This window comes from Sebastes fasciatus, chromosome 24 (genome assembly GCF_043250625.1).
Source record: "Sebastes fasciatus isolate fSebFas1 chromosome 24, fSebFas1.pri, whole genome shotgun sequence".
In the NCBI taxonomy this organism is placed as follows: domain Eukaryota; kingdom Metazoa; phylum Chordata; class Actinopteri; order Perciformes; family Sebastidae; genus Sebastes; species Sebastes fasciatus.
In genome coordinates, this window is record NC_133818.1 from 13,011,430 (window position 1) to 13,032,897 (window position 21,468).

Here is a 21,468-nt window from a genome sequence, read left to right on the forward strand (position 1 = left end):
AATGAGGATGAAAACAACTGTTTGGTTTTTTTTGGAGTGAAAGATGAGAGCGACAAAGATTAAGATTGAGACAAAGAGAGCAGAGAGTGGAGGCGAGAGCGAGAGAGAACACGGCTGGTGGGGGGGGGAAAGATCCACGAGGGAGGAGGCGAAGCGGAGGCTAGATGATAGGATAGAGGGGATGAAGTGGCGAGACATTAACGAGGGGGGAAGGGTGAGTGAAATATATCTGTTTCCTCCTGAATACAAACACAAACATCATTCTTATACCCTCTACCTCTCAAGTCTATTCTCCTATGTTCTTTTGTTTCCCCTCTCTAAGGAAGATATAGCAGCCCTCAGCAAAACCCATAAGCCATCAATTATTTATCTATATTCCATGTCTGTTAGCTTTAACCAGTGATAGGGTCAAGGTTACCACAGCCTCGAGCCGCCGGGGGCTATTTGGACGTTCCCCCCTGCTGGACTACAGCATGTTACTTATTCCAGGTACATAACAAGCAGCAGCCACAGTTCAACCTCAAAATAATAATCATTATGGATTAATCGTTGCAGAGCCCAATGCAACGACTTTTTGTCTAATAGAAAACCAAGATATACAGTGTGCCATATATAAGGGATAATGTACAGCAAGCAGATCATTGTTGTGTTGTTTATTTCACAACAATGACCCGCTAGCTGTACATTATCCCGCTTATTGCACAGCTACTAACAATAATTTCACACAAAAACGGTCCGCCAGAGTCCGACATCGGAACTAGCAACGGTTTGTTATACATAGCAACGGTGTGCTATAAAGAAATAACAGGCCGTAGAGCGCCGTGATTGACCAATCAGAATCGAGTATTCAACAAAGCCGTGTAATGACGTTAGAAACAGGAACAACTTGTAAATGATCAACATTGTCACCTTATAAAGTTGATATGGCTAACATATTTTCTAGGGGTGTAAATCACAATATTATATCGATTCAATATAACAATGCAATATTTGCTGACATCACAAAGTCTGCTGCGATTTCGATATGATTCAATTCAGGGGCCTGCGATGGATATGAGACGATATTTCATATATATTTAACACGGTTACATTTATATCAACTCACAAAAAGCAACTAAATAATGATTTGACATTTTTATTACTGGGTCCTTCCAGATATTTAAATGAAAATTTTAATTTAAAGGTCTTATTGATAACATTTTTGTGTCGATGAATATTTAAAAAACAAAACAGGAAAAGTAGAAAAAGAATGTCATATAGGCTGCAGGACAGGATACAAAAATACCTCCTGAAGTGGGGAATGTATATGTCTTTCATATTTTATTATTATTTATTTCATTTTATTTATGTATTTCTTTTTCTTAAAATGTAATACTTTTATTGTATTTACTTTAATATTTTTCAGTCATCTTTGTATGACTGATATGCATATTGTAAAATAAAAAATTGTAAGTCATAAAAAAAATGTTTTTAAATCCACAGAGCCTTTAGAAAGGTAGCGAATGAAAGTATGGCTTCTCCTCGAAAAATATGATTGTGAATTAATCATTTAAAACATTTTGGTGGGTCCAATGTTATCAATAGCACCTTTAAAAGAATTCAAATGAAAAAAGTCTATTCTTTCTAATAAAAAATAATAGAAATAGACCTCCTGTTTCCACATGTTTTTTTTTTTTATCAGTTAAAAAATTTCAAAATAAAGATCTTAAAGATGACGATGTGTATCGATGTTTTCACGATCGGATCGTTGATCACTGAATCAAAATATTAATCCAGATCGATGTATATCGTTACACCCGTGATATTTTCATCGCATTTAACCGTTATTAATATAATACATTTTACATAGAAGCCTATGCAAATCAGACGAAGAGAGTATTATAAGACACTCTCCTCCAGGATGTCTGATTTGTTGAGCAAACGGGATGAGAATGCGAAACCGCTTCCCACCATCCATCTACCTCCTCCTTCAAACCTTCTCACTCTCCGTCTCTAAAACACACTCTGACACGCGTTAATTGTTCTTGCAGACACATCTGTGCTGCCCGCACCTCCTCCATCAAATGGATCTAAAAATAATTACAGCAAGACCTAGATCTCTCTCTGCAAACAACCACCCAGAATCCTTGTCCACATTTCAGCTATTCTATCCCCGACTGCTGACTGGTTTCGCTGAACGATGTGCTTTTCAGCGTTGTTAAGTGAGGCATGGTACTGTTTATGGCCTTGTAAACACAGAATCAATATGGGAGATTTACTCCTGCCGTTTTGATTCTGGTCATTATCTTTTTTTCCTCTTTCTCCTTTTATTTGATGGTTATCACCCAGCTACAAGTGGTATTTCTTTATCTTAAAGACATCACTATGTCATTTAAATAGTCATCCTCTTTCTCTAAAGATAAACCTAGATGCAGCGGATTTCAGTCTTCACTTTATATTTTAACAAACCTCCCTCTATTCACCCTCGCCCGCCTCGCTCTCCTCCTCCATCCATCACCAGTGAGAGGCATTCGGGCCAGCAGAGTGCAGCGATCAATACCAATGCTTTATGCGTGATATGGGATACACCCCCAAGTAACAGTTCAAACGGCCCCTGGATCAATAAGCCCATCATAACACAAGATTCCATGACCGACATCCAATGAGAGGGCAGATATGGCGGTGAAGCTTCCATTTGCTTGGGAATATCTCTCATGAGGTTGGGTTTTTTTACGCTCACTAAAAGCCACAACAACTCAGCGTCAACCAATCTCTGGCTGGAATATCGTGAAATATCAGCCATTGAGAAAAGACAATTCGATTTTACCGGTACATGTCATTTATCTTGCTCTGAATCGGGTTTTGTTTGATGGCTCAAGAGGCCACATTGTCCTCTGCACTGCTTCAACCTGCAGTACACCCCAGACCTGGACGTAAGCCAATTCTCATTATTGACCTCCAACATGCATCAGACATGCCTGTGCAAACGAAACAGTTCTTTTTACGAGTATCCGTTCAATCAGCCAGCCCGCTGGCTGCAATAATTTGCCATCTCAACCCTTGATGGAGAAATCATAGACACCGGATGAGCGTTAAAAAAACATTTTGGACAGGTGAAATTGGGAGCGTGCTATAGTTTAATTAGCTTAAAACAACAATAGAGTAAGCAGACTTCACGGAAACCAATTGATTTTGTGACAGAGGCTGCTTTCGGTGGAACGGCCTTGATGGATGGCTTCCAGGCATGCAGCTTTATCAGCAGCAAGTCGGGCACAATCTCTCTGCAACGGAAAACAGATTCTGCTGCGGTTACATCACAGCGTGATCACGCCGTATCTCTTATCAAACCGGACCTTCCATATCATGTATGTCTACTTTACATGTCTTCTATATGGACAAGAACTGGACGATGAAACAGTGGGGCGCTCCACTGAAGAACCCTACGAGAAAAAAAACTGCTCATAAACCAAGCATGAAGTGACAGCGTCCATTTGTATTGACACCTCATTGTCTTGGCCAATGCCTTAGGTTAAAGGGCGGGTCCATTTTTTTTTTTGCTGGTTCTGTATCTTCCCAGTGGTGTTCCTTATGTATTCAAATCTGGACATTCAAGTGCGTGTGTTTTAGCATCAAAATGGTATTTTTCCAAGCCCTTCTAACAATGTTTTCCCACGTGACCTGACGTAGGTTTTTGCATGATGACGCTGCTACATATATATATAAACATATATCCTTATCCATAGTCAGTGTATTACCTACAGTAACTTAGAAGGCCATCAGCACGCTCAGATAGGAGTACCGGCACAGAAGCTAAGCAATGTACTGCTGTGGATGCCATGTTAGTTCGAAAGTCACACAATAACACAAACAAACAAACCACTCGATGCAGCGGTAGACCAGCAACTCCTGTGTTGCGCGCGATAAAATGACTGTTTTTGTGAATGTAATCTGATGGCGAGGGTAAAGCTGTGAAAATATTCTAAATATAGCGTACACTTAAACTGATGTTGATTTTTCATGTGGCTAAAATATATCCACAGACGCTTTACCTCGCCGTCATTGGGAACTGAAGCCACCAGACTCCATTCACAAAAACAGTAATTTCACCTCATAGAACACGGGAGTATACATACGACCCCACTTCAAATAATCTTAACTAACCCTTTCAGTTATTTCCAAACTTAGCACAACTAACTTTGACTCAGCTAGTGCTAGCGTTCTAATTATACATAACCTTATTGATTGGCTTCGATTAGCGTACTTTGGTAACCTACGTCACTGCTTTTTGCAACGAGTGAGTGGGCGTTTCCATTTAAAAAAACAGAACAGAACGCAGATGGACCCGTTCTTCAAATGTGACCTATATGTCCATCTGCTGTTCATCTGATTAAATATAGTGTAATGAAGATTCTTGGTTAGCCTGTATTCCATACCCTCCAATATATATATATATATATAAACTATACAGTGTTTCTGCATTGGTCATGTACATTGTTGGCTTTTAGTTTTAACATTAGGGACAAAATGCAAATCCAAGCTCCAAATTCTCTTGCGTTCTTAAAACTCTTCATACAATCAACAAAATCACTTGTTGGTATCCAACAACAAATCTCGGATTTTCATCCACATCATACTCACAAAACACTCTCAGGTGGTATCTGCACTCGATGCCAACACTTGTGTTAAATTGCTTTGGATGTGAAGGTCGTATTAAAAGAAGAAAGTTATGTGAATGCATTTGAATTCTGGCATACTACATTTATAGTCCTTGACCAAAGCATACACCAAGTAAACAACCTGCATCAGCCATTCATCCTAACAAAGGTAGAAAAAACTGTGATAAAGCTGATGCTTCTTTATTTGCCCCCCAAAACCCTTCGGAGGCAAATCTGGCCAATGTTGACAGTCACAACGCAACCCGATCCTACCAACTAATCCTCACCAAATCCCTGAGGGTTCCTGTGAATGACGGTGTACCAGCGGGATGGAACACAAACACACCCTTTGCCAGACCAAACACCGGGGAGACGGCGTTGGCTTCAACCCTCGCATATTGCTTCAGCTGCCTCGTGAGAGTGGAGAACCTAATTAATCGTACTGTATCCTTAATCCACTTGAAAGTAATATTTAGAGAATGTGAAATCATCAAGCAGCTAGAGATCATCTCTGCTCCAGTGTGCCGATTTAAGCCGATCGCAATCCAGACAAGAGGACTGGGTCGATATTAAGAAATGGCGAGAGCAGGAATGCCATGCACTAGTATGTGTGATCTAACCGACACTGACTGAGCAGATAAACGGCTTTAAGTTTCAACTGCTGCAGAAAACCTTTAAACTTTTGTCCCAATTTGTACAATATACATACATTTGCACCATATAATATACATTATTTGCATACATGATGGCAGAGATTCACTTCATAAAACATCTTGCGAGGCCTGTTTTATTTCTATTAAACATAGTACCAATGCAAACAAACATTTCAAAGCATCAGCAGATTTAGCTAGTGGTAGTCCGTGTATTTATACACCTGTCAATTCATTTGGGGAGTCTGATTTCAAATCTTGTTCTCTGGATTTGGGAGGCGGGATGACCCCCTTTGTTTACATTTGGATCATGGAGCGGGACTTTAAGGGGATTTCTGTAGTTTCCTCATTCACGTGAGGGCTGGCTGGACAAGATTAGGTATTTTCTGGAACAACTTGTATATGCTGGTTCCTGGCAAGCTCTCGAGTAAAAAGGATGATGTCATTACCGCTATCGTTTTTAAGTATTTTAAATGGGATCAGTTTTGAGAGAAAACAACATGAGTGTTTATGGGCAGCCATCCATACTTTCACTATCAAATCAAGCCTGCAGTAAAAAACATTAGCCATGTATAGCCGTGGCGAAGCATAAAAGAAACACACTGAATCCAATTAAGCAGCGGCAATAGCAGCCTCAAGTGTATTCTCTTGTTTTCATTACCATTACAGCTGTTCCACTTAGTTGAGTATGCATTTTTATAAATTCCCCGCTACAGTGTGATCCCTCTCTTACTTGCTAAAGGATCCCCAACAAACCATTTTATGCCGTCGTAGTACATGTTTTGTATTGACAGCAGCTCCCACTCACCTCTCTGCTTCTTGTTTCTCGGCCCACTCACGCCTTCCCTCAAACTCCTCAAAGCTTTCCGAGCATCAAGCAGCTCCTTCCGCGACATGACTCTCGTCGTCCTTTGTATGTTCCTTTTAAAAAAACAAACAACCGACTACTTCTGCCCAAACGAACTTCTCTGTGTACACCTCTTCCAACGAGGCTTTTTCATTGAGACACACAACAAGAGGACTTCCTCAAAATGACTCCAACAGGCCTCTTTCTCCCAGTTTCATCTTCTCTTAATATGTCTTTAAAATTGGCTTCCTCTGCGGCATGAAATTGGTCAAGCGAGGATGTCCCGTCTTAAGATGGCTGCTGGACCTTCAAACTGTATCTTCCTTAGCCCATGTCTTTCTTTTTTGCCCTCTCCCTGTCTTCCCCCCCAGTCCTCCCTAACTTTCAGCAGTCTATTTTGAGTCTTGCATAGTACAACCCCTTCAGTTGTACTGTACTTTCCCTTTGCACCCCCTTTCGGAGAGCCCCCCCTCTCCCTAGTTATAGCAGGAGATTAAACGCACACAGAAACTGACCGACCTTTGCTGTCCTCTGCGGGTCACTCTATGGGGAGTTTTGAAACTCTAGTACAAGGCAGACACGTTGTAATACACCCTATAAAGGGATATGCACATACATTATGGGACAATGGGACAGTTACAGGAAAAAAATATAGTTCAGACTGTGTGACTGCATGAAAACAAGTATTCATGTCGATGCTTTGCATCATGGCAATCTAAATATGAATGTGATTATGCTGTGGATTGTCACCGTTGGCATTTACTAAGTGTCTCGTGAATAAGAATATCAAATGTTGCTGATCTGGCTGCAAGTTTTATTAGAGGTGATGTAGGACTGAGCCCTCTTTGTCAACCTGTCACTCTTCTTTATAGACGTCTTTCGGGTGATGTAAATGACTCTCTGGCATTCAAATTGGGGGTCCACGCTACTCGAAATAAAAAGACATCTCTAACAAGTGATTGCATCCGAACAGCTTTCTCCGACAGGAATGGTGAATGTCAGTGCTGTGTTTGACGATTTGTCAACTGACTGATTTGGTGTATAGAGTAGATATGGTGCCTTCAAATGAAACTCGTGAGCTCGTGTTTACAACGTGGGAAGTCGTGTACACGATATGCTTGGCGTTCAAGTGGTTAAGTCGTAAGAACACCGCTGCTAACCAACGGCAATATTAACGTTACTGTCGGCATCTAGAAGCCATAGAGGCTAACAATTTAGCAAGCTAGCAAGTGGGAACATGATGCAGGAAATGCAAAGGCATAATGACGGAGGAAAAAGATCAGTCAGTTGGGAATATCAACATTTTCCTCAGACACATTATAAAATTACAAAGAAAAACAATATAAAATTACAATATATTAACTTATTATGCACCGAAAAAATTAACTCCAAGGCCTCCGCCATTTCTGACAACGTCAACAAACATGTCACAATTCGTGAGAACGAAACTTTCCACTAACGAGGTCGTGAATACCACAAGAGGGGGGCGTTCATATGGACTCTTCTCCTGAACACGATAAACACCAACCCATTTGAAGGCACCAATACTGTCAACTTGTCAGTATGCTAAGTGTAACAATAAGTGCCGAACCATTACTGTCCTCTAGCGGTGCAACGGTTCAACAAGCCCACGTTTCGGTTTGCATTGCGGTTCTTGGGTCACGGTTTCTTTTTGGTTTGTTTTGCACATTAGGGAGAAGAGAAACATGAACATTTCCAATGTGTTTGAACTCCAAAATATATAAATAAATAGATAGACTGATGGTAATGAATGCCATTTCTATTTCTGTCTATTCATGGACGGTTAAACAAACCCACGGTTCGATTTGTACGTCATTGATCGGTTTGTTTTTTACGGTCAGTTTTTGTATTCCTACTTTCCTCTAACCACATCTGATTTGCTTACTAGCTAGTGTTAAGTTCCCAGTACAAATATTACTTCCCATTTGACATGTAAGCCATTCATTAGCCAGTTTATTAGCCTGTTTATTAGTGCACTCTGTTTATTAGCCCAGTGGCTTGCTATTGTGTATTTAAAGAGGAACTTTGATGATTTTTCACATAAAATGTCAGTTTACGAGTCACGAGGAGTCATCACCCTGGAGGGAGGATTCACAGCGATAAGTCCGCATTGAAGGCCGGCGTTTGAAAGACATGGACGGTCTACTGAAAGTATACTATTGGTTGCATTAAGGGGAATGTAGGATCCAGTGTTTTTGGGGTGATTGACCCACACTAGGGATAAAAAAAATCAGGATATACTATCTTGGCCCCTGCTGCTTCGAGTTTGACAAATGTTTCTCCAACTTTATGCAAGTGCAATACTAAATCATGAGACACCTTTTGTTCAAGTTGACTGTGCAACTTCAAGTGCTTTAGACTAGAAACTAGTGCAACAGAGAAGACGGTTTGCTGTGACCCAGAAACCGAAATCTACCTGATCCGACTGTTAACACAACCAGAACAATCTCTCTCAGCACTATCTCAAGAATACAAAATAAAACAGTAAAGGCAGGATGGGTTTGAAAACTGTAGCATCAACAGATCAAGTTCCAACATCTACTTAAGCTAAACCAAATGAACTTAACTAGGTTGAGGATCAGGGCTATGTCTCTACCACACCTCTAATCACCTGTATTAACCTATCCTCTCCTGCTGGCCCAGCCCTCCCCTCCTTCATCCATTTACCTTTCCACCTCATCCCTCCTGTCAACCACTCTGTTTTTCAATTCTCTGCACACCTCTCCTCCTTCTCCAGCTACCGTCTGTTGGTTCATAATGGGCTTGGGTGACAGAACACCTAAGACGGGTCCCTTACACCAACTTCCCTTCTTCCCGGCTTCCATTACACGTGTCTAGACTAGCTTAAGACGACTTAAACTTAAGCTTAAACTTCCTCCTCATACTTTCACCCTCTTTCTCACATCCGTCCTCAACATCCAATACTTCCCTAACAAAATGTAACTGTTAATCACACACTGATCTGACGTGATGTTGTCACACACAACAAACTACATATGAGCAAAGACCTTTGAAAGCAACTCAAATTTGAAATTGTTTAATTGTGTTAAGGCCTTTACACATCGGACAACTATAGAATTCTGGTCTTATTCATATCTAACAACCAAAATCTTTTCAGATGGAGGTCCCTGAAACAAAATCGTATCAAACTGGGATCCGAGACCTAATCTGTATCAATTTTGGAGTCCTTGACATGAAAAAGGTTGAGAGCCAGCGGCCCAAACTACTGTAAGCTATTTTAGTTTCCGTTTAGCGAAATGCTCTGAGTGAATTTGCGCTCTGGTAAACAGTTACAGTGTACATGCCTAGGGCTTTTATTGTGAAAGGTAAGAACGGAAGGAGTGGATTCGGATTACAGAGCCTCCGTTTTCTTGTACACTAAAGTGTTTGTATTGAATATGTCCATTACGCACACCATGATTGGTTGATGCCTTCATTCACGGTGCAAAAGCTCAGAAAAATCGACCTTGTTCCGACATAAAATTACTTTGCCTTTTCGAAAAACAGATAAAAAAAACAACATATATTGATGTGCAAAATAATCACACACACACACACAAAAAAAAAAACGCCCCCAGTGTGTAAAGGCATTTAGAGTTGTGTTTTGGAATGTGAGCCCTAAAATGAAATTTGCAAACCCTCATCACAGGATGCATATCTAATATTTCTGCTCTCCTACATTGCAACCCCACAGATTTGTTTTGCGAGCCCTTATGGTGTCCCGACCCGCAGGTTTGGAAAGCTTTAAAAAAAAGTGTAACAAAGACCTTTCAGATGTTATCTTACGAGTAACTGCAAGTCATGTCTGGGGCGTTCATGCTCCTGCGTCACAGTACGACAACAACCTGCTATTGTAAAAGCAGCTTAAAATACCACCGGTGACCGATGTGCTGCTTTTTTCAGAGCTTCCATCAAACTGCTTATCCTGCTGTAGATGCCTGACAGTATGTTAATCAAACGCTATACGCCAGAGGGTGACGTCAGTAAAGTGGTCTAGACTTGTGACACGGCGCTACTCTGGTTTCTGGTTGGTCTTATCTCTCAGGGTGATATCTTAAAGTGACAGACCTGACTGACTGTCTGGCTTACCGAGCGATGCTCAAAAGCTACACACATAGGCAAATACACACTAACAAACACCCACATGATTACACATTCGCAGCCCCCACCCGTCCCAGCATACCCACCCAGTCTCTCTTTCATCACCCTGACCGTGATTGAGCGTGACAGCGCCGCGTCTTGACCGTGGTGATGCTATAATTATCTGTGATGTCTGCTGGTGCAATCGGAGAAGAGGCCGGCGGCATCCACACATCACTAGAGCACGAGCCCTCTGGCCAGCACGGCACATACCGGGGCCATAAATAACCACGGGGAGGAGGGGGAGATGTAGGAGGGAGGTGGAGGTCAGAGAGATAGTAAGACAGCTATAGGACCCAAGAAATGGATAAAAATGAGGACATAGTGGTGAAAAAAACATGTTATTTTGCTTAATAGAAACATTAATCCGTCAAAAGATAGGCAAGACACAAAGACAGTGCTGTTTTTTAGGTCTTCTAGGGAAGTCTCGGTTAAAGCAAGTCCAAGTCGAGCCACATGTCTTCATAAGCAATTATTTCCAGGTCTAAATGCTGACAATTAAAATGTCATGCCTTACATATTATATCTCTTACACGTTCAATTCCCAGGCCTATTCAATGCATAAGCCTGAGAATTAAATATTTACGTTTCGCAGCTATGCAATTCTTATTTATTTTTTATTGTGCCAGGATTTTACAAGGGCAAGACTTGGATGTTTTTTGCTTTTAGTCAAGTCTGAAGGATGAAGTCTCAAGTAAGTCTCACAAAAGTCAAGTCCGAGCCGAGTCTACGGCTCTGGACGTAGAGAGAAAGAAAGTAACAAAAAGAGACCAAAAATGGATTAAAACAGATTTAGTTAAAATAGGGACAAGAAAGAAATCGGAAAAAAATGCTAGATGTGCTTAGAAAGGCGTATAAATAGCATGGCATTTCTGCATGTCATAACGCATTTTAGGCTTGTCGCATGTCATTAAACGTCACGTCGTTACCATGAAACGTTTGTGGTTATGTTTAGGCAACAAAACTACTGTAACGGCCGCTAGGTTTAGGGAAAACATCATTTGAGTTGGGCTTAAGATAAGTGCGTAAACTAAGTAAAATACGTACATAAACATGGTAACATAAGTACAGAAAACGTTGCTAACGTCACTAAATAACTCTTTGGGACACTAACACTGGTCTCCTGGTTAAAAGCCCTGTGTTTGCTGGACCCATGCACACAAAGCAGTCTTACTCACTTGTTATTCTACGTCACTAGCTCTGAGCGTAGCATATTCATGCAGATGTGTTTGCATTGCAGTCAGTATAGACTACATGGCGTGCACACGACCCGCCAAAAGCAACAAAGGCGTTGTTATTGCACGTGAAATGGCTTACAAAATACCGTGTCATTCATACGCCATTTAGTGAGACCAGGCTGCTTGCAGCGTCGTTAGATAAATCTAAATCAATCTGAAATTAGCAGCGAGAGACGAAAGAAGAGGCGATGCGCGACAGATGAAAAGAGAGAAACAAAGAGTAGAAATAGGCAAAGAGGAACAAAGGTCAAAGGAGTAGAAACGGTGGATTGAAGTGAGAAGATCAAAACGAGGAGAGCGAGACAGGGAGGTGCTGAGTGATATGCCAGCTGGACCAGGCGTGCCAGCTCATAGTGTGAGAGCTGGTGACATGCGAGCTCAACTGTCAACTTTCTCCACAGGCCAAGGCAACAATGATCTCACTGAACATTTTATTCCGTATTCTACGCATGTCACTCAAATGGATGATGCAAACTGGTATCGAGTATTTATACCACCAAATGTGGTGTTAATATCCTCGTAAAAAGCAGTTGACATGCCAGCTTTAAAATTCATTGGAACATTTTCTGCGTATTACGCCCTTAACAAAGTAGAAAATCAGCACTCAGTTGAATCTGAGGTAACACAATGCAACTGCAGTGCAGTCATATCTGATTTACTGCTCATTTTTATCTAAAAAGAAATAATATCTGGTATTGGCTACACCTTTCCAATTCCTATTTTTATCCTTAGCAACAATGGTATGAGATTATTCCTACTGGTTTCAAGTAAGCCAATTATGTTTCAGAAACGTTCAATATGTATCTAATTATAAAGCAAGGAATTTCTGTCTGTGTGTCCTTCTCATATCTCAAGAACTGTTCATCGGATCAACTTCACACTTGGCGGATGTATTGCCCAGGACCAAAGGGAGTGCAGTGTTGAATTTTATACAATTTGGCCAAATGGTGGCGCTATAACAATGAACTTTAATGTTTTGGCCTGTAGCTTATAAACCGTAACTCTCAGATACAGAATTCACGCCATTTGCATCTGGACTGATTTGTTGCTACTAATCCTACAAATTTTGAGTAATCGTCACCAAATTTGGTACAGAATATCGCTGGACCAAGCTGGGAAAAGTTACGTTTTGGGATTTTCGATGTTCCGTACAGTTTTGCTATAGCTGGCCATCAAAGTTCTTTCAAACAGGCTTATATTACCAAAAAATGTCATATCTCATCAATGCTTTGTGCTCTTGTGACCACATTTGGAGAACATATGTGGATATGATGTCTGAGTAACCATGGGAAATTTGGTGCCATTTGGCCAATAGGTGGCGCTGTAGCAGCATCATCTTTCTACAAAGGAAGTATTGTCTGTGTATTCGTGTATAACTGTCCTTCGCATATCTCGAGAACCGTTCATCCAATCAACTTCACACTTGGCGGGTGCAAGCAGCCATACTGCGGTTCTCAACAAACTATGACATATGGCTATATGTGATATATATGGCTCTAGGATATGCTTATCCTAGAGTTAGTTTCTGGGGCATGGAAGATAGTTGAGCTTAGAACGCCATAGAAGCTTCATTGACAAATGATTAACTGGGAAATAATAGATAATAATCCATTCAAATCCATCATGCTAAATAGCAAGAAACTAAGGCATATCCAGACATGTTAAAAATGCACTTTAACGGAGGAGATGGAGACAGTTATGCTAGTCTCAATGACCATTTTCCAGTATGAGCGAGCTTAACTTTTGCCGTTCCTTCAAAATGGAAATAGACACTGTGTGCAACAATCCACACAGTATGACCACCCCAGACAACTTAATGTCAAACCATAGTATAAAAAGTTTCAGGTATGATGTTGACCTTATTATTTGATTCAACAACATAGCAACAGCTTGGGCTAGTACCAGAACCTCAAACCTCACAACTGACATTTAGCTGACCTTTTGTATCATGTTGTCGACCTTATTATTATTATTATTATTATTATTATATCATTGCACTACGTTACAATATACAGCAGCTGCAAACTTTCAGACAACTGATGATGATTATTACCGATACAACTACTAAATCATGTACACAGCCGAAGACAGTCTGATGATTTTTCTACACTTTAAAGTGTTGAAGGAGACTTATGGGAATTTCCCAAATTCCCTGGCTTAAATTAGATGTCCTCATAGTAGAAATGTTTTTACCAGGTGCCCAAATCCCAACTTCCTCAGCTCAGTAAACACAACAAACAACACCCAAAGGTTCAGCTGTGCAGCTAATAGAAACCAACGGCAGGTGACACTACTCCCCTCCAACAAGTCTCTACTTACATCCACAAGCTAATTTTAAGTATCTCCCAGTATTGCTCTGCACACATGGACGACAGGGTTACTGTTTCATGATCAAAACACAGTCTTGGATCTACAATTGTTTTGACTGGGCGAGATGTCTGCGACTGGGATAAATGTTTCAATGGATCCAATATTAATTAGAAAGTGTTAAGAATGGCATTTAGTTTCACAGTAATCTTGTATCTAGAAATATATGGTGTTTGTCATAAATCAGCTGTCATTCTGTACACAAAAAGGAAAAACGCAAGATCAGTGTAAATTAGTGATTGGTCTATTTAACGTCTTAAAGAAACTATTACCAAACGTGAATCTGTTGAAAAGAAAATATGACTGGAGCTTAAAAATGAAATGAAATGAAAATGTCATGACTTCCTGTGAAAGAAAGAGTAGGTTTCTTGTGTTTACCTTCACCGAGGTCCATGATGGCCAAGACGGCACTGCAGCTTGCCTCTCCCAGCTCATTGGTCGCCACACAAGTATACAAGCCAGCGTCGCTCATGCGGCAGTCCCGTATCCACAGCCCGCCAGACTCCTGGGCTTCTGATGGAGGGAGGAGCTCATCGTTGTGGTACCAGGTCAGCAACGGTTTTGGGAACCCTGCCACCGACACCCTCAGTCGGATATCACAACTCGTCCCTACTGCTGCTTTACGGAGTTTACGGGTGAAAACTGGCGCCGTGGGTTCTTGCATTGCAACCCCAGCGTCTTGAACAATCTGGTCCTTGGCGATTTTGGGCCTCTTGGAAGGGATGTCGAGACTAGGACTGGATGCAGGGCCTTCTGCCATCTTGATAGCGGACTCTTTATCTGGTAATTGACTGGGTTATCAAGATGAGCTGCCGCTATTGAAGGCCTCTTCCGGAAGACTCCATTGCTTCAGATATCTCTGGGCTCACAGGGAGTGCGGAGGATGTTTGACCTGGGCTGTTGCACTGGGGACTGTAATGACCAGAGTACATCAATCATAATGACATCACAGTTATGTTTAGAGATTTTACAGTTTGACTACAGACACTGTTTGCTAGTGTGCTCATCAGATCAAATTACATTGTTGTTCATTTGTTCAAACGGCTGAAAACAAACTATATTTACATTTTAATGACAAGCAACCTCTTACAGTTATGCAAAACTTACTATCTATAAAAATGACAGCATTGGTGTGCAAAAAGCTTTAAAAAACAAGACATTATATGTTCAGTAAAGGGTACTCCACCCATTTTACATGTCAAACCCTACTACACCTGTGAACAGTTGCATAATGTCTTCTGTTACTCAAGTGACATCACCCGGATATCACAGCTTTGGCTTCGAGACGACAAATGTTTAACGAAGCCTAAGTGACAAGCTGGGGACATGAAAGTTTGCAAATAGGTGGGGCGGCCAAACTTCAGGTACTAGCAAGTTGAATTATGTGAAGTTTAAGATCCAGGGTTTTTGGAGTTTGATCTATACTGAGGGCTAAAAGTCGAAGTCTCTGCCTCTTTATCTGTCTCTCGCCCAAAACGTATAAAGTGTGCTAAGTTATTGGAGTACTCTTTCAGCAAAGCGACATATGATAACTTTCCTCTTACACAACTGTCATTTTGATGCCGGTAGTAGCCTACACACCCAATATGCCATACAGACAGAAGTAGTCCTGGTACTGTAGCCAGGATGTGACGATCAGAGGTGCAAAGAAGGAGTGTACCTGACACCTCAACCCATTATAACACATGTCAAGACACTACTGGTGTGTGGTCTTAGCATAAAATGGGGTGTTTTGAAGCATGTAATATTATACAAGTCTTAAGGAGGTTGGTAGGATGGACTCGACAAAGGACTTTGACACTAATGTCCGGGATTTGCATCCCATCTCCTACCCAAAAATAATCTTTGACAACCTTTTACTCAGTAGTTCTTCCTAATGGCAAAATAAGAGTTACTGCTGGTGTGTCTTAGTCATACTGATGGGAGCACCAGATCAGAAAAAAAGCTCATATAGGCTCACAACTTTGTTGAATTTGGTTTCCTGCAATTTCATTAAAAATTGAATAACTATTCAAAATGGCAATACATAGAATGCCATAATTACTGATCAAAGAGTATATCTGCATTTTGGATTTGCTGCATATGCTAATTTATGATATCCCGCTAATATGTTAATCCAAAGAGTTGCTTGGAATAGACTTTACCCGATAATAGAAAGAACTGCGTCTTACCTCACTTGTGCCATAGAAGCCGAAAGGAATCCCTTTGGACATCCCCGCAAAGTCCAAGTTAAGGTAACAAGATCCATGGAGCAAGATATTCCGTCTCAAATCATTTGCTAAAGCCCGTGTCTCTACGTGTCCTTTAGCGAGCACGGGCTGTAGGTGTAAGTCCACCCTAGATCATGTAGCATTAGCAGCCTTCGCCATGGTCCCTTTCAACAGCTTTAACCCCGGTGAAGAGTGGTGAGACAGAGAGAGAGAGATCCTTTTTCCTAAATGTCAAACCAATCAGGCCTTCTGCGTGTTTTCAATAACTACATTTGAGTACTTTTTAAAAAAAGCTTTTTGGGCTTCTAAGTACATAAATTAGCTCATGTTATCTGTCTCTCTCTCTCCCATCTCACTGCTTCACCCCCAACTCCCTCAGGTTGGGAACGACAGCTGCACCACCACGGATAGGTCACATTTCTTGGGCTGCCATGTATGACCTACACACACACACACAAGCTACCACACTCCAAGCACTTTAGATAATGCTATCACCCAACATGTGTGTGTGTGCGAGTGTGTGACAGAGTTGCTATAAAAAGAAAGTCTAAGGATAAAGACAGGACAGTGATTCATACAATTGTAGGGCACTGATATATAGCAATACAATGCAATATAAGAAGTGGTTGGAACAATTGCAGTAGACACAAGAGAATATCACGCTTAATACATTTATTCAATGGAGGCTGTTTGAGTTCATTTGTAGCGTTCTTATGAAACTTGCAGATCTGTTTTCTATACTATATCTTTTACATGTGTTTTATTTGTACCCTTTTTCCACCTCTTCTTTCTTTATGAACTCTTGTTGTTTTTTTGAGTTACATATGTTAATTATAGGGCTGTCAAAGTTGATGCGATAATAACGTGTTAACGCAAATTTGTTTTAACGCCACTAATTTCTTTAATACAACTAGAAAACTTAATGAATCCATTGGTACCAACCATGTCATACTAGCCTGTCAGGAAGGAGGTTCAATTACGCTCCAAACTTACGCTAAATTTTGGCGAGGAAAAACTGTCATGGCCATTTTCAAAGGGGTCCCTTGACCTCTGACCTCCAGATAAGTGAATGAAAATGGGTCCTATGGGTACCCACGAGTCTCCCCTTTACAGAAATGCCCACTTTATGATAATCACATGCAGTTTGGGGCAAGTCATAGTCAAGTCAGCACACTGACACACTGACAGCTGTTGTTGCCTGTTGGGCTGCAGTTTGCCGTGTTATGATTTGAGCATATTTTGTGAGGGTTTCTGGACAATATCTGTGATTGTTTTGTGTTGTTAATTGATTTCCAATAATAAATATATACATACATTTGCATAAAGCAGCATATTTGCCCACTCCCATGTTGATAAGAGTATTAAATACTTGACAAATCTCCCTTTAAAAGGTACATTTTGAACAGATACAAAATGTGCAATTCATTTGCGATTAATCACGATTAACTATTTTCGATTGATTCATATATGTACCTTTTTTCCCCCCTCTTCTTTCTTTATGAATTCTCTTAATTGTTTTTTAGTTGCATATGTGAATTATGAACTTTGTTATATCTAGCCATGCCAGTTATTCTTTATATTGTGATATTGGTATATTCTGTATAAATGCAACATATCCTGATACAGCGGTTCGTATGGCATCTTGCAAAAGGTTATTCCTCATTTTTTGTGCGTTTTCCTACGAATGTCCAGCAACACGTGCCGCAAGTTAAAATTTTCGCTCCAGTCTTTTTAAAACAAATTTCCGTTTTCACAAGAAACAACTTCGTTAAGTTTAGGCAACAAAACTACTTAGTTAAGTTCAGGAATAGATCGTGGTTTGGGTTAAAATACCTCAGGAAGTGGCGTAACTTCAGTACGGTCGTTACATGACAAATAAATCAACATTGACTTCTGACACAGGGTATGAACAGTGGTCTCCTGGGCAGAAGTCTGGTGTTCCGACCTCCTCCCTACACGCCTCTGTTGCTCTTTATAATTCCTGGTTCTCAATTATGTGGATTACATATGAATTGATTTTGTGGGCTATATACGAACTACAGTGCATTCAATTTGTATAGATAAAATCCTTATAAACTTAGATATAACAATAAAAGTGTAACCCTTTTTGACCTTAATTCAGATTTAATGCAGGCTTTTTCTTTATTATACTCAATTTTAAAATCAATATGAGTGCATTTTTCAGTATCATTCATAAAATTCACCAAACTTCCATTCGTCCGTCAATATCTCAAAAAACGTGTATGGCTTGACCTGCAAGAATACGCAGCAATTTGTGAAACAGTTTTACGATTTCATAGAAGAGAATTCACTGGCATCATCTCATGTTTTATTTTTTAGTCTAACAAAGTTGGTTTTTCAGCTTAAAATATCAGTTTTAAATATTAGTTGTCAGTGTTTGCTTATGGCTGTATTTCCACAGTTTCCCCACAGGAACAACGTGTTCAAACTTGTCTTTAAAAAGCTGTTGTACCCTGAGGTCTGCTAAAGACAGTAAAGAGTAAAGACAAAGAGTTAGAACAAAGATTATCATCACCTACGGATGTATGAGTCACGAGGTTGTTAATTGGATTGAAGTAAACAACATTCTTCTTGCACATATGTGACTTATTTTCCCTGTGAAATGTCTTAACTTAAGCCAAGCACCTTGATCCACTGACACCCCTCTGACGGAGGGTGCCAGCCAACGTGGAGCTGAGTTAATGGATGACTGAACTTGAAAGGACCTGGCCATGCTTCAGATCACACTGGCTTTATCCTGCTTTTGGCAGGTTTGACTTTAAGGAGCTGTTGTGACGAGCCCTCCAGTCGCAGAATATTTCAGTTTATATGAAATTGAGACAATGAAACACCAAGTCTGAAAAATATCCCATAGGACAGAAAGAAAGTCCATTTTACTGACAGTCTGTGTGACAAACAAACATCCATTCCAAGGCCCGAAAATACTAAAGTCTAAACAGCTGTACATGGAGTCGAGTCCAAGGGACGGAGCACACCGAGACAAAATTGAGTCGAAAGAAGGCAGAGAGTTGAGAAAAAAAAACAGAGACCAAGACAGAACCAAGACCAACAAAAAGTCCCATTTTCTATCAAAACTGAAAGTTGCGGTTTACATCCATGTCTGTTCACAATGTCACAACTTGAGTATCTAGTATTTCAGTATTATTAGAGAGTCCTTTGGTTTAGGGGGAAGGATGGCAAAGGGGAATGAAGAGGCAACAAGTATGCCATGTACTCATGTAGATGGATAGTTGGGAGTCCAACATTCCTCGGAGAAAAGAAGAATTCAAACACAGATTTAGAATAATAATTATTATGATGAACTCTTTCAACACATTAACAGGTGTGACAACAAGAAGGAGTGTGAGATTCCTGTCAGCAGAGGCAATCTTGGACGCAGCGTGGCATGTGACTGTTCTCTCCAAGTATGTAATGAAAAATTAAAACAGGTTAATAACCCAAAATGAGTTTTTTCCAGATATGTATGTATGAGTTTATTTACAGCAGCAGTTGGATGGTTGATTCAGAATGACTTTGGCAAGGCTGATAGGAATAAATATGAATTAGTACTAGGGCTGCACGATTATGGGCAAAATGATAATCACAATTATTTTGATTAATATTGAGATTATTTATCCCGATTATCAATAGATTTTAGGGAGAGAATGTTTTAATTGCAATTTCACATTTATATAAACAGAGCGCTGCTTTCTCTTCTATATTGTGCTACATTCCAACCATCAAAAAACTCCTTTTACTTTGTTATTGCCATCTATAGTGGGTATTTGCATACAAACACACACTTCAAATGATTAGGAAATAAATTATTGTATTTTTATTTAAATATTTGCTTCGATTAAAAAAAAAAAAATTGTCATTAGTAGTTCTATTTATATATTATAAGCTGCTTAGAGCTAGTGTTAGTGAAGTTAATTCCCTCTCTATTATCTATTTTATATTACTGTGAAAACATCTCCATCAAACAACTGGATTTATTCAAGTTTCTCACCAAAACCTACATTTTACAAGATTATATTTGAATGACACCGTTATAATTAACCATCACTCAATATTCATTTTTACGGAGTAGAGCCATAGCGCCATAATTGAACTCAAAGGAACCTCCGTTAACGTTAGCTCTTTAACCACTGTGTTTACTCGGAGCAGCATCATGGGAATGAATTCCAATATAAATGTCTGATTAAGTTAGTTGTTCTAAAGGTTTTTAAGGTTGTTCCTCCGCGGGTTATTTTGGACTCGCAGTTGTGACAAGTTGCAGCTTTATGTCTTCTTCACTGACACTGAAGAACTTCCACACCGACGACATGTCGGTGTCATAACTGTGCCGCTGTGTGTCGACGTAAAACCGTCATGTGGCGGCTAACTGTGAGAAGCCAAAATCGTGATTAATATTCGATTAATTGTGCAACCCTTATTGGTAGACATTGGCGAGACCGATGACAAAGAAAAAGTGTACAGTACATATGATTATTGTCCCTTTTTTTAAATTAAATTGTAGACTTGTTTTCCATCCTTTCATTCATTATTTAATTGATTCAGTTGAATATTTCTTTCCCTTCGCCCATAGCTCATTCCTCTGTGCCATAGAGCTCCATTGTTGCTCAGTGGGACCAAATGGATTTGAGTGCCGCAGACAGGGAAAAGGAGTCAGAAAGTACAGTACTGATAGACGGTCTTCCAACTTTTCATGAGATTTGTTGTTGACAAGTAAAATATATTGCAAGCCTCATTCTTTATACTTGAGTAAATGTGCTTTACATCACTGGTCATTAGCTTAACATGATCACTTGCTGGGATTTTTAATAGGGATTTTTTCTTTTGAGAATTAACTCAGCCTTAACTTAACTCATTGTCTCAGTCCTGTCATTCAGTGTGCACAGTAAGGCTCCTCAAGCAACAGACAATATTTGGATTTCCTAATCATGACATTCAGTGCACACATTGAAACTCCTGATACAATATTTGGATTCCATTAAATATATGATACTAAATTAAATCTACTTATATACACACAATTATCTCATAATCAAATGTTGTACTGTACTGTCTGTGAACCCCAAGGGCTGTTCTCTGTTGGTTTTCAGGGCGTTCCTATTTCAGGATGTGCATTTGGAACAAATGAAGAAGAAATCGTATAAAAGGCTGTGGTCTGCGGTGTCATCATCACTCGCTGCGACTGACAAGATGCTTTCCACAAGATTGACAATCATCGCCTGTGAGTACACGACCTGTTCTGTTGTCTTTAATGGTCATTAAATGTGAGTGTAACTTTAAAAATGGGACCAAATTATGTTTTGTATCTTTTAGTGCTGGCTGCAACTGGGTTTTGGGCATCCGACG

The 21,468-nt window shown here is 40.1% G+C and overlaps 1 protein-coding gene across 3 annotated transcripts in view; it reads right to left on the reverse strand.

The window, feature by feature from the left end:
* The window catches only part of LOC141762724 (striated muscle preferentially expressed protein kinase-like), a 38,664-nt gene that overhangs the window by 11,127 nt on the left and 6,069 nt on the right, over positions 1 to 21,468 (reverse strand). For 2 of the 3 annotated variants that reach the window (XM_074626748.1, XM_074626749.1), the window contains exon 3: positions 14,276 to 14,809. In XM_074626748.1, coding sequence (XP_074482849.1) covers positions 14,276 to 14,657 — 382 coding nt within the window. In that variant the 5' untranslated portion in view covers positions 14,658 to 14,809. Of the gene's footprint in view, positions 1 to 14,275; positions 14,810 to 16,068; positions 16,599 to 21,468 lie in introns of those variants that run through there. The other variant, XM_074626750.1, reaches the window with a different exon arrangement.